Source organism: Ovis canadensis, chromosome 3 (assembly GCF_042477335.2).
Source record: "Ovis canadensis isolate MfBH-ARS-UI-01 breed Bighorn chromosome 3, ARS-UI_OviCan_v2, whole genome shotgun sequence".
Classification (NCBI taxonomy): domain Eukaryota; kingdom Metazoa; phylum Chordata; class Mammalia; order Artiodactyla; family Bovidae; genus Ovis; species Ovis canadensis.
In genome coordinates this window covers 121,507,952-121,522,458 of record NC_091247.1, presented here as the reverse complement: position 1 = coordinate 121,522,458, position 14,507 = coordinate 121,507,952, and the positions used below count along the sequence as shown (strand labels likewise).

Sequence of the window (14,507 nt, the reverse complement as noted above, 5' to 3'; positions counted from 1 at the left end):
AGTCACCATTCCCCCTGCCCAAACTATGGACACTGAAATTATATAATATTTTGTCATCATAAATAAAACTTCTATAGACATTTCTATTTCCCCTCATAGGTAGAATTATTCCTTAGGTATAGAATCTTAGAACTGGAATCTTAGTGAATTACTTTCATTTCTTAATAAATATTCCAAAGTGTTTTTCTAAGGGATTTTACTAGTTTCTACTTCTACTATGTTTATTAATGTGCAGCTTCTTTAACTCTATTTTAAAATTATCTGCCAGAATCTGAAGGATTCTTTTTCCACAGAGATTCTTCAAGTTTGCGAACAAGTAGTTCATATACAAGAAGAAAATGGGAAGATGATCTTAAAAAGAATAGCTCAATTAATGAAGGATCAACTTACCACAAAAGGTAATAATTCTTAAGTAATGTTCATGTATTCTTTTATTAAAATATGAGGCAGTTTGTTTGGAGCTCTCAATTTAATATTAAAAATGTGCCTTTATATATTTTTTGTTGGTTAAATAAAACTTCATTTAAAGACACAGAATATATATTTAACAACAGGTTGAAAATTTGCTCCTACTTATGCCTTCCTAATATGTATTTTTAAATTAAATATTTTGAAGTATCTTTTAGATTATATTGAAAAGGAACTCTATATAATTAGATATAAACCAGTTATGTAATTGACTGTCATTTGAAATAGTCAGTAACTTGACTTATCTCATTTGGTGACTTGAAAAGTTTTTACTTGTGTTAGAATAGTAGAAATGCCATAAATTGGAATGTTGGTAATATCATATTGGAGAGGGAGTAGAAGATCTATGCATTATTTTTTTCTGCTAAAAGCAATCAAAAAGACTAAAAGATTAATAGATATAATACAGGCATGGGTCACTCCTAAGGCTGTGACCCATTGCTGAAACGTTTTTTTTTTTTTTTTTCAAAAATGTTAGTCCTAACTTGCCCTGAGTAAACCAAAGTGTTTTTCCAGGCATGTCCATATGACATAGAGCAGTTCCAGAAACGTAAGCTGTCAGATCATCCTTAAATCTTGTTGGTGGGTGGGGGTTTAGTAAAATGATACACTACCAAATTAGTGAAATCATCTAGACTCTAGCAAGTTGTAGGTGCAACTCTTGGTGCTGGAGCTGGTGGTGTATTTAGGAACACAGTTTTTAAGATTTTTTTCCTAGCCTTGTGAATCTGTATAATGTATAGGCGTTGACTATAGAATACACCTACAGACACATCCTATATAGATATGACTCTTTCCTTTAGTTGCTCCTTTGGTAGAAGACAAGATGATTTGATTAGTTCTAGTGTTCCAAGCACCACATCAACACCAACAGTTACCTCTGCAGCTGGGCTTCAGAAAAGCCTGCTTTCCAGCACAAGCACTACTACAAAGATTACAACGGGTTCTTCCTCAGCAGGCACACAAAGCAGGTGAGTCAGATACATTTTGTGTTCAGGCCTCCTGTGTGCTTATGTATGTGCATGCATTTTTGTGTAGAAGATTGTGGGGCTCTGGATTTTTTCAATGACCTGGTTAAAATTATTTACAAACAAAAATTGGTTCCAAAAGAGGCAATTATATGTCTGGGGAAAAAAAAATTAAGTTCCTGACTTAAGAACTTTTCCTTGAATTAAGCTTCTTAAAATGTAAATTTCTCTTTGACAGCTCTGGGTGAACTTTTTGGTTCATGGTTGAAAGATGTCTCATGTTGTGTTTTAAAAAAAAAAATCCATCCCTGTAGTCACATGTTTTCAGCTGCTAGAAAGTGCTTTCATTGTTTAGCTGTTTTCCTTTTCTCTTTTTGTGTTGCTGCTTATGATGCTATAGTACCTCAAATCGTTTGTGGGCTGAGGATAGTACTGAAAAGGAAAAGGACAGTGTTCCTACGGCAGTGACCATTCCTGTTGCTCCAACTGTTGTTAATGCTGCAGCCTCTACCACAACCCTGACTACAACTACTGCTGGCACTGTCTCCTCCACTGCAGAGGTCAGGGAGAGACGCAGGTGTGTACAGGTCATAATAGCACTGCTGATATATCTTGCCCAATGATGTAAATTGTCTGTTTTGTTCTGTTTTTTAATCTTGGAAAGTTGATGTCCATCTTTTCAGTAGGTTTATACAATGAGATAACCTATGTCAGCTCAAAACTCTGTAAATTGATATAATTAGCAATTATTAGCATTTAGGCTTCGTAATCCACCTCTGACAGTTCTTGTTTAAAGGCACTGAGCCAGGCAGTTATCTTACTTAGCCATCTTAGTTTTAATGGTTGTTAGAATTCAAATTTTTGTAGTGAAGATCTAAATACGTACTCTAAACACATATCAAGCAAATCATACTCATAGAAAATTATAGATATAACATGAAAAAGACAAGTTTTTTTATTCTTATCATTGTTTCCCCCTTCTACTTCATTGTTAAGAAATTTGATGCTTAACAGGTTCCTTTTTGTTGTTATATTTGAAATTTTCATTTTAAATTCCCTTGTTGAAGGATGGCTTCTTAGGCATATGTGTAAGCCAAATGATTTTATATATGTTTAATACATTCTGGTATTTGAACATAGAAGACACTTGTAAAGTTTTTTAGAGAGTCTGTGAATTTTTTTTGTGTGCTAAAACATACTTAGAGCACTACTCTCTTCTTCCTGTTGCAGCCAGTTGGTATGGAATCATAGATGTCGAAAGGAGCTTACTATTATCTTTTATAATATCCTTTACAGAAGAAGACTGAGTCGCAACGATATTAAGTGACTTTTCCACTTTTATATGATTAGTGTGAGAGCTAAGGCTAGGCCCAAGATTACAGGAGAATCTGTGCAGGGTTCTTTCTGTCTGGTATATTGCTCGTTGTCCCTAGCTTTGAATTTGGGTTTACCTCTTGGGAAAGAATATTTTAGGAAACTAAATGTAACCTCTTTAAATATTTTATTCTTCCAGAATTAGCTACATAACTGATATTTTCCATAACTAAATTACTAACCAGATTAATCTGGTTTTAGTTCTGACACAGAGTATTCATATATAGACAGTCTTATATATCTTTTGTCTCTGATGCCTAGCAAAATGCATGGCTTACTGTAAAAGTGGTAGCATCTTTGCAGTAGATTTGTAGTGATTATATGGAAAGTAACAAAATATTAAATGTTTTGAAAATTTTTTTAGATGAAAATATTTCATTCTGTTTTTATGGTGAAATTTAATGATACTTCAGCACTACAGGCACTTTGTGATTTGAATACCAGTACAGGTCATATCATATTTTTATGCTTGCTTGATTTTTCTCTAAATTAGTAAGTTTTAGGTTTGGGGGTGTTTTCAGTGAGACCACTTAGTCAATTAGAGGATCATAGGCATTCATTCTCTTCTAGTGAAAATAAATTTAAAGGCTTTGCTTTTTTTGAAAGGTAGTTAAAGGGGAAAAGGTTTAAGAATTCTTGATTTTTTTACTCCTTGTCTGCCTTAATCCTAAAACAAGAGTTCTCTGCGGGTCAGAATTTCTTCTGTAAAATCAGGTCTTTAATTCACAATTTTTGACTTCTAGAATCCTTTCTATTTCTAGCATTCCATACTTTAAAATTTTTTTCCAGTGACAGTTAAAGCCAGTGACTATCTCCCCAAAATCATCAGTTGTTTCAGAACTAGTAAATTATGATTCTTAATCTCAGATTGCCTTTTTTTTTTATGTTGTGGAAAAGTATTAAGTTTCAGCCTTTTAGAATTAATCCTGTAAGATTTTTTTTTTTTAATCTAAGTGTGCCAGGCGTTAGTTACGGCATGCGGGATCTTCAGTTGCAGCATGTGGGGTCTAGTTCCCTGACCAGGGTTTGAACCCCAGCCCCTCGGATTGGGAACAGGGAGTTTTAGCCACTGGACTACCAGGAAAGTCCCCAATCCTTTAAGATTTTAAAAACTGAGAATTAAATATTTAGTGATGTTGTTAAGACACAGCAGGTCCTATAGTGTAAGGAGAAAAATGTCTATTGACATTTTTCCTAGTCTATATTATAGAAAATTTGTCTTGTTTCAGTGATGTTTGCAGTAATATTAATGTTTGTGTTTTGTTTGATGTCAAATACTTGTTTGCAATTTTGACCTTGCTGTTTGTCGTCTTTTTTTTTTTTTTTTTTGGCCACTCAGCTTGTAAGATCTTAGTTCCCTGATCAGGGATTGAACCCTGGGCCCTCAGCAGTGAAAGCTCAGAGTCCTCACCACTGGACTTCCAGGGAATTCCCCTGTTTTATGTTTTAATTAAATGTTATTATTATTTCAAAATGTATATGGTTGAAAATTTTCCCCTGTATCGTATATATGATGATTTGAGGTTGCCATTCCCTTCTCTAGGGGATCTTCCCAACCAGGAATTAAACTCTAATCTTCTGCATTGCAGGCAGATTTGTCTGAGCCACCAGGGAAGCCTTGAATATTTTGTGGCTTAAAAAGATGTTAATACATTTATGCCATTTTTATATACCCTTACATATGCACTTTTAAATACTATGTAAAGTTACTGTGTACACTATTAAGTTCCACAGTGTTCTTGAGTTTTCCTGGTTTTATTGATCAGGTTTAGGTGAGAATTTTCTGTTTTTATAAAATTTCCAGTTGATTAATTGGAGGGGGAAGGCATCAGGGAGAAGAGAGGAGAAGCTCGCTTTAAATAGATGAGTTCCCTAGTGGCCTAGAGGTTAGGATTCCTGACTTTCACCAATGGCCTGGATTCAGTCTCTGATGGAGGAACTGAGATCCCGCAAGCCTCGGGGAATAGCAAGATAGACAGACAGGTGGGGCATGATGAAAAATTATTTCATTGTTTAAGTATTTCTAATTCTCCATAGCCTTTTCAAACTGCAAAATACTACCTTACCGATAACTTCATATGTGTAGTATGAATTCCCATGGTTTCGTACAACTACTCATTTTTACCATTTTCCCTTGACTCAGCCAGCTCCCATTTATCTTCCCTCTGGAAGGAAAAATGCTGAGTGAGAAGCAAGGGTTGGTATTGCTTCTTAGAGATGTAATTTGGTGGACAAAAATATAAATATTATTGAAACAAACAAAAAAAAAGTGTTAGTTGCTCAGTTGTGTCTGACTTTCTGCAACCCCATGACCCCTCTGTCCATGGAATTCTCCAGGCAAGAATACTGGAGTGGGTAGCCATTCCCTTCTCCAGGGGATCTTCCATTGTAAATAAATACAAATGTCTCAGCCAGTAAATGTTAGGGAAAGAAATAATATACAGAATAATTGCCTTTACTGGGGAAAAGTCCTTAATTTAGAAATAACCTTTGGATTGTTCAGAAAATAGTAGGCAATCTACGACTAGTAAGTAAAATTACATACCCTATGTAGTTACAAGGAAGAAATCCAGTATGACAGTATGATACAGTAATGTTTAAGGCAGCAATGAAATTTGGCATATTCTTCCATCTTTTTTGATGACTAGCTCTTTGGAATTAAAAACATACTCAAAACATGAATTTTCTATCTTCTCTATGTTCTATTCGTAGAGGTCTGCTCTGTATGGACAGCTCAGGGAAGGAGAAAGGAACTAAATATCAAATGGGGACTATCAGATGTATAGGAAACATATTCAGTTCAGTTCAGTTGCTCAGTTGTGTCTGACTCTTCGCAACCCCATAAATGGCAGCACTCCAGGCCTCCCTTGTCCATCACCAACTCCTGGAGATGACTCAGACTCATTTCCATCGACTCGGTGATGCCATCCAGCTATCTCATCCTCTGTCGTCCCCTTCTCCTCCTGCCCCCAATCCCTCCCAGCATCAGAGTCTTTTCCAGTGAGTCAACTCTTCGCATGAGGTGGCCAAAGTACTAGAGTTTCAGCCTCAGCATCAGTCCTTCCAATGAACACCCAGGGCTGATCTCCTTTAGAATGGACTGGTTGGATCTCCTTGCAGTCCAAGGGACTCTCAAGAGTCTTCTCAAACACCACAGGTCAAAAGCATCAATTCTTCGGCGCTCAGCTTTCTTCACAGTCCAACTCTCACATCTGTACATAACCACTGGAAGAAACATAGCCTTGACTAGACGGACCTTTGTTGGCAAAGTAATGTCTCTGCTTTTGAATATGCTATCTAGGTTGGTCATAACTTGCCTTCCAAGGAGTAAGCGTCTTTTAATTTCATGGCTGCAGTCACCATCTGCAGTGATTTTGGAGCCCCCAAAAATAGTCTGACACTGTTTCCACTGTTTCTCCATCTATTTGCCATGAAGTGATGGGACCAGATGCCATGATCTTAGTTTTCTGAACGTTGAGCTTTAAGCCAAACTTTTTCACTTTCATCAAGAGCCTTTTAGTTCTTCTTCACTCTGCCATTAGGATGGTGTCATCTGCATATCTGAGGTTCTTGATATTTCTCCCAGCAATCTTGATTCCAGCTTGTGCTTCTTCCAGCCCAGCATTTCTCATGATGTACTCTGCATAGAAGTTAAATACGCAGGGTGACAATATACAGCCTTGACATACTCCTTTTCCTATTTGGACCTCAGGCATGGGGTATCTCGTCTCAGCCCAGGAAATATATTATACATTACAAATTGATAGGCTAGGTTTTTATGCTAATTTAGAGCAAATGTTTGTATGGAAATTTTAACTGAACATTGAGTTTACCTATCTTGCAGCTAGTAATTTTTATGCCCCTAACCTACATATGATAAATAGGTTTATTAACTTTCACAGCAGCTTGAAAGTATTGAAAAAGAATCTAGGCTTCTTGGGAGAGAGTGTGATAGTTGATAGTAGTGTTTTCAGTGTGGGTAAAAGGGCATGCAAATTTCCCTGTTTTAAACTAAAAATGAAAAACTTTAACCATATATAGTAGAAATCAGAATTTAGCCTTTTAGGTTCATTTGACTTTTCAGAGCAGCTCATGAAATGCTGAAGTAATACAGACACCTGTCTAGCCTGGTATAAATTCTGTTTAACTAGATATGCTATCACATTTAGGTTTCATCTCTTTCTGTTACTTTTTCTCCTCATCTGGTGGAAGTACAAAAAGCAATAAATTGCATAGGACCAGTAGGTACATGAATAAGTTGAATGGATGACAAAAATAGCCATTGAACCATATTTTGTAGGCTAATGTTTCACAGAGCACTTTTATACATTTAAGAGATGTCAGTCAGTTCACTCACTCAGTTGTTTCCGACTCTTTGTGACCCCATGGACTGTAGCACACCAGGCATCCCTGTCCATCACCAACTCCTGGAGTTTACTCAGACTCATGTCCTTTGAGTCAGCGATGCCATCCAACCATCTCATCCTTTGTTGTCCCCTTCTCCTACCGCCTTCAATCTTTCCCAGCATTACGGTCTTTGCCAATGAGTCAGTTCCTCACATCAGGTGGCCAAAATAATGGCGTTTCAGCTTCAGCATCAGTCCTTCCAATGAGTATTCAGGACTGATTTCCTTTAGGATGGGCTAGTTGGATCTCCTTACAGTGCAAGGGACTTTGGAGAATTTTCTCCAACACCACAGTTCAAAAGCATCAATTTTTTGATGCTCAGCTTTCTTTATAGTCCAGCTCTCACATCCATCCATGACTACTGGAAAAACCATAGCTTTGACTAGATGGCCCTTTGTTAGCAATAATATCTCTGCTTTTTAATATGCTGTCTACGTTGGTCATAACTTTTCTTCCAAAGTGCAAGCGTCTTTTAGTTTCATGGCTGCAGTCACCATCTGCAGTGGTGTTTTTTGATCCCCCCAAAATAAAGGCTGTCACTGTTTCTACTGTTTCCCCATCTATTTGCCATGAAGTGATGGGACTGGATGCCATGATCTTAGTTTTCTGAATGTTGAGTTTTAAGCGGTTTTCACTCTCTTCTCTTTCATCAAGAGGCTCTTTAGTTCTTCTTTACTTCCTGCCATAAGGGTGGTGTCATCTGCAAATCTGAGGTTATTCACATTTCTCCTGGCAGTCTTGATTCCAGCTTGTGCTTCATCCAGCCCAGCATTTCTCATGATGTACTCTGCGTAGAAGTTAAATAGCAGGGTGACAATATACAGCCTTGATGTACCAGTCAGGGCTGGTACAATTTGGAACCAGTCTATTGTTCCATGTCCAGTTCTAACTGTTGCTTCCTGACCTGCATACAGGTTTCTCAAGAGGCAGGTCAGGTAGTCTGGTATTCCCATCTCTTTCAGAATTTTCCACAGTTTATTGTGATGTGCAAAGTCAAAGGCTTTGGCGTAGTCAACAAAGCAGAAGTAGATGTTTTTCTGGAACTCTCTTGCTGTTTCCATGATCCACCAGATGTTGGCAATTTGTTCTCTGGTTCCTCTGCCTTTTCTAAATCCAGATTGAACATCTGGAAGTTCACGGTTCATGTACTTTTGAAGTCTGGTTTGGAAGATTTTGAGCATTACTTTACTAGCGTGTGAGATGAGTGGTATTGTGCAGTAGTTTGAGCATGCTTTGATGTTGCCTTTCTGTGGGATTGGAATGAAAACTGACCTGTTCCAGTCCTGTAGCCATTGCTGAGTTTTCCAAATTTGCTGGCATAATGAGTGCAGCACTTGCACGCATCATCTTTTAGGATTTGAAATAGATCAACTAGAATTCCATCACCTCCACTAGCTTTGTTTGTAGTGATGGCACACTTGACTTCAGATTCCAGGGTGTCTGGCTGTAGATTGGTGATCACACCATCGTGTTTATCTGGGTCATGAAGATCTTTTTTGTATAGTTCTTCTGTGTATTCTTGCCACCTCTTCTTAATATCTTCTGGTTCTGTTAGGTCCACATCATTTCTGTCCAGGGTGATCACCAATCTGATCACATGGACTACAGCCTTGTCTAACTCAATGAAATTATGAGCCATGCTCAGTAGGGCCACCCAAGATGGACAGGTCATGGTGGAGAGTTCTGACTAAACGTGGTCCACTGGAGAAGGAAATGGCAAACCACTTCAGTATTCTTGCCTTGAGAACTCCATGAACAGTATGAAAAGGCAGAAAGATAGGACGCTGAAAGATGAACTCCCCAGGTCAGTAGGTGCCCAATATGCTACTGGAGAACAGTGGAGAAATAACTCCAGAAAGAACGAAGAAACAGAACCAAAGCAAAAATAACACCCAGTTGTGGATGTGACTGGTGATGGAAGTAAATCTGATACTGTAAAGAACAGTATTACATAGGGACCTGGAATGTTAGGTCCATGAATCAAGGCAAATTGGAAGTGGTCAAACAGGAGATGGCAAGAGTGAACATCAACATTTTAGGAATCAGTGAATTAAAAAGGACTGGAATGGGTGAATTTAACTCACATGACCATTATGTCTACTACTGTGGGCAAGAATCCTGTAGAAGAAACGCAGTAGCCATCATAGTCAACAAAAAAATCCAAAATGCAGTACTTGGATGCTATCTCAAAAGTGACAGAATGATCTCTGTTCATTTCCACGGCAAAACATTCAGTATCACAGTAATCCAGGTCTGTCCCGAACAGTAATGAAGAAGCTGAAGTTTAATGGTTTTGTTAAAACCTACAAGACCTTCTAGAACTAACACCCAAAAAAGATGTCCTTTTCATTATAGGGGACTGGAATGCAAGAGTGGGAAGTCAAGAAACACCTGGAGTAGCAGGCAAATTTGGCTTTAAGGTACAGAATGAAGCAGGGCAAAGGCTAATAGGGTTTTCCCAAGAGAATGCACTGGTCATAGCAAACACCCTCTTCCAACAACACAAGAGAAGACTCTACACATGGACATCACCATGGTCAATACTGAAATCAGATTGATTATCTTTTTTGTAGCCAAAGATGGAGAAGCTCTGTACAGTCAGCCAAAACAAGACCGGGAGCTGACTGTGGCTCAGATCATTACTCCTTAATAGATGCACCTCAGAATTGAGAAAAAAGTTTTTTCTGTATAAATCATCTGGAGCAATGCTGCATTAAACATGGTTAAATAGGTTTCTTCCCCCAGTACCTTACAGACCTTTTAATATGTTGCTTACCCCTCTCTTAAAGAAGAGTTAGCATGTATAGTATTTTGTACATTTATATAATCAATTCTAGAACAAACAATATAAAAATCATGTTCCAGAATTAATATTTGTTAAACTCGAATATTTATTTGATATCCTATTCTTGTCCCAGAAAATCACTGGAGTTTTTATAAAAATGAGAAAAGTATCTGTTATAACTGAATAAAAACCTTAAGACTCTAAAGAAGCAATATGAAGACAGAATATAAATTATAAAACAGGGGGGAGAAAGAGGAATATCAAGCTTTTGTGCATCATAGAAGGGAGAGAGGGCAGGTAGTCTCCTAGTTGTAATCATTTCTGTATTTGTGCATTGGTACAGATGAAGCCACATAAAATTTCAACTAAGAGAAAGTCTAAATAAGGAAATGGTAATAAACTAAATGTTTTATTTAGTGACTATTCCCTTGCCTTCCACTCTTAGAAGGACAGGTTTTTTTTTAAGTTAAAAAAATTTTTTTTTAAATTTTATTCTGTGAACTTAAATCAGTACTAATATTTTCATAGAAACTGGATTTGGTAAGATAGCTCCTCAGTGAATTGCTTCCATATGATGCACTGTACCTAATTTATGGAGCTTCCCTGGTGGCTCAGATAGTTAACAATATGTGTGTAATACAGGAGACCTGTGTTCGATCCCTGGGTCAGGACAAAACATGGTTCTTGGAGAAGGAAATGGCAAATGACTCCAATATTCTTGCTTCAAGAACCTCATGAACTGCATGAAAAGGCAAAACGATATGACACCTGAAAATGAGTCCCCAGGTCAGAAGGTGTCTGATATGCTACTGGGAAAGAGCAGAGAAATAGCTCCAGAAAGAGGACTGGGTCAAAGCTGAAATGGCGCATAGTTTTGAATGTGTCTGGTGGTGAAAGTAAAGTCTGATGCTATAAAGAATAAATTTGCATAGGAACCTGGAATGTTAGGTCCATGAATCAAGGTAAATTGGATGTGGTCAAGCAGGAGATGGCAAGCGTGAACTTCGATATTTTAGGAATCTGAAATAAAATGGTCAGGAGTGGGCTAATTTAACTCAAACGACTATTATACCTACTACTGTGGGCAAGAATCAGAGTAGCTCGTAGCTTAAAAACAACAAAATGGTCTCTGTTCATTTCCAAGGCAAACCATTCACCATCACAGTAATCCAAGTCTATATCCCAAACCGCTGATGCTGAGGAGCTGAAGTTGACCAGTTATACGAAGACCTACAAGACCTTCTAAGACTAACGCCAAATAGAGATGTCCTTTCATAATAGGAGATTGAAATGCAAAAGTATGAAGTCAGGAGATACCTGGAGTAATAGACAATTTTAGCCTTTGAGAACAAAAAGAAGCAGGGCAAAGGCTAACATGCTTTGCCAAGAAAACGCATTGGTCATAGCAAACACCCTCTTCCAACAACACAAAAGATGACTCTACACATGGACATTACCAGATGGTCAGTACCAAAATCAGATTGATTAGTACAATCAGTAAAAAATAAGACCTGGAGCTGATTGTGGCTCAGATCATGAGCTCTTATTGCAAAATTCAGGCTTAAATTGAAGAAAGTAGGGAAACCACTAAGGCATTTAGGTATGACCTAAATCAAATCCCTTATGATTATACAGTGGAGGAGACAAATAGATTGAAGAGATTAGATTTAATAGATAGAGTACCTGAATAACTACGGGTGGAGGTTCATAACTGTACAGGAGGCAGTGATCCAAACCATCCCAAAGAAAAAGAAATGCAAAAAGGCCACGTGTTTGTCTGAGGAGGCCTTACAACTACTGTGAAAAGAAAAAAAGAGAAAGGCAAAGGAGATGGGAAAGATATATGCAACTGAATGCAGAGCAGAAAATAGCAGGGGAGATAAGAAGGCCTTATGTGAACAATGCAGAGAAATATAGGAAAACAATAGAATGGGAAAGACTCTATCTCTTCAGGAAAATTGGAGATACCAAAAGAACATTTCATGCAAGGGTGCACACAATAAAGGACAGAAACAGTAAGGACCTAAAAGAAGCAGAATAGATTAAGAAGAGGTGGCAAGAATAAACACACAGAAGAACTATACAAAACAGGTCTTAATTACCCAGATAACCATGGCGATTGATGGTGTGGTCACTCACCTAGAGCCAGACATCCTGGAATGCAAAGTCCAGTGGGCCTTAGGAAGCATTAGTACAAACAAAGCTAGTGGGAGTGATGGAATTCCAGCTGAGCTATTTCAGATCCTAAAAGATGATGCTATTAAATTGCTGTACTCAATATGCCAGCAAATTTGGAAAACTCAGCAGTGCCCCGGAACTGGAAAAGGTCAGTTTTCATTCCAATTCCAAAGAAAGGCCATGCCAAGAAATGTTCAAACTGACATGCAGTTGTGCTTATTTCACACGCTAGGTAGCTAATGCTCAGTGCTCCAAATCCTTCAAGCTAGGCTTTAGCAGTATGTGAACTAAGAACTTACAGATGTACAAGCTGGATTTAGAAAAGGCAGAGGAACGAGAGATCAAATTGGCAACATCCACTGGATCATGGAGAAAGCAAGAGAATTCCAAAAAAGTATACTTCTGCTTCATTGACTACACTAAAGCCTTTGACTGTGTGGATCACAACAAATTGTGGAAAATTCTTAAAAAGATGGGAATACCAGACCACCTTACCTGTTTCCTGAGAAACCTGTATGCCAGTCAAGAAGCAACAGTTAGAACTGGACATGAAACAACAGGCTGGTTCAAAACTGAGAGAGGAGTTTGTCAAGGCTGTATGTTGTCTCCCTGCTTATTTAACTTACATGCAGAGTACATCATGAGAAACACTGGGCTGGATAAATCACACATTGTAATCAGGATTTCCAGGAGAAATATCAACAACCTCAGATATGACAGAAAGCAAAGAGGAACTAAAGAGCCTCTTTATGATGGTGAAAAAGAAGAGTGAAAAAATTGACTTAAAGCTCAACATTAAAAGGCCTAAGATCATGGTGTTCAATCCTATCACTTTATGGCAAATAGATGAGAAGGTGGAAACAATGGCAGATTTTATTTTCTTGGGCTCCAGCATCACTGAGGTTGGTGATTGCAGCCATGAAATTAAAAGATGCTTGTTCCTTAGAAGGAAAGGCATGACAAATCTAGACAGCATATTAAAAAGCAGAGACATCACTTTGCCCACCAAGGTCCATGTTGTCAGAGCTATGGTTTTTCCAGTAGTCATGTACGGATGTGAGGGTTGGAACATAAAGAAGGCTGAGTGCCAAAGAATTGATGCTTTTGAATTGTGCTGGAGAAGACTCTCAAGAGTCCCCTGGACACAAAGATATCAAACCAGTCAATCCTAAAGGAAATCAACCTTGAATATTCATTGGAAGGACTGATGCTGAAGCTGAAGCTCCAATACTTTGGACACCTGATGCGAAGAGCCGACTCGTTGGAAAAGACCCTGCTGCTGGGAAAGATTGAGGGCAGGAGAAGGGAACAACAAAGGATAAGATGGTTGGATGGCATCAACAACTCAATGGACATGATATTTGAGCAAATTCCAAGGGGTAGTGAAGGACAGGGAAGACTCAGGTGCTGCAGTCCATGGGGTTGCAAACAGTAGGACTCAGCATCGTGACTGAACAACGACAATCTTATTGATAAGTATAGTCCTATATACTACTATGATAGCAAAAACACATAATCATTCAGGATAGTCTGGAAATCTAGAGGTAAAATACAATAGAAAATATGAAGTTAAAGAGGGAGGAAACTTATATCTATACGGTATAGTAGTTATTCAGCTGAATAGAGAACACAGGTGTTATTTTCTCAAAGCAGATGAGAAAAACAATTTAGGTCAAAATATAGAAGGGATTTTCATCCTTCTCTGTGTTAGTTGGATGACTCATTCAAGTAAAACACCCCCTTGAAAATTTCTTGACATACTTCCCTCTACGGCTTCTCTGTAGTTAGAGTAGAAGCATAAAGATTCAGATCTCTAGAAGTAACTAACAATAAGTAAGAGTTAATTGATGAAACTGAAATAACTAGGATGTTGAGTGAGAAGAGACTTTGTCATCTTAGGGTTAGTTACCTAAGGAGACGAATCCTAAGAATAATGAATTTTGTAGTACAGTTTTAGAGAGACAAATTCAAAAAAATTCAAGAGTTTGAATGGTGAGAAAGATGCGTTCATATGTATGAAAAAAAATTGTGAAGAAATTGCAATTAAGGTGTGTGATGATGTGTTTTACTCTTTGAACTTAGAGCTTTAAAAGAACAGATTTTTTTTAAAGGCCTAAAACAGAAAATTCTGAAGTTTGTCATGAATATGTGAATAATGTCAGGAAGGCTGAAGACCAGAATGAATTACAAATTGACAAAAAAAACTAAAGTTAACCCAGGAGGATTTTTTAAAAATAGCTTTTGGAGATAGAGGCATTATGATAGGTTATTGATAAACTTAATGATTCTGTCTTGTCTTTGCTTATTTAACCCGTTAGTTCATTATT

The 14,507-nt window shown here is 37.7% G+C and overlaps 1 protein-coding gene across 12 annotated transcripts in view; it reads left to right on the top strand.

Annotated features, from left to right (window-relative positions):
- Nucleotides 1-14,507, top strand: part of PPP1R12A (protein phosphatase 1 regulatory subunit 12A) — a 169,936-nt gene that overhangs the window by 120,074 nt on the left and 35,355 nt on the right. For 4 of the 12 annotated variants that reach the window (XM_069584111.1, XM_069584115.1, XM_069584108.1 and 1 more), the window contains 3 exons: nt 294-398; nt 1,272-1,439; nt 1,837-2,013. In XM_069584111.1, coding sequence (XP_069440212.1) covers nt 294-398; nt 1,272-1,439; nt 1,837-2,013 — 450 coding nt within the window. The remainder of the gene's footprint in view (nt 1-293; nt 399-1,271; nt 1,440-1,836; nt 2,014-14,507) is intronic. The other 8 variants (XM_069584112.1, XM_069584109.1, XM_069584117.1 and 5 more) reach the window with 4 other exon arrangements.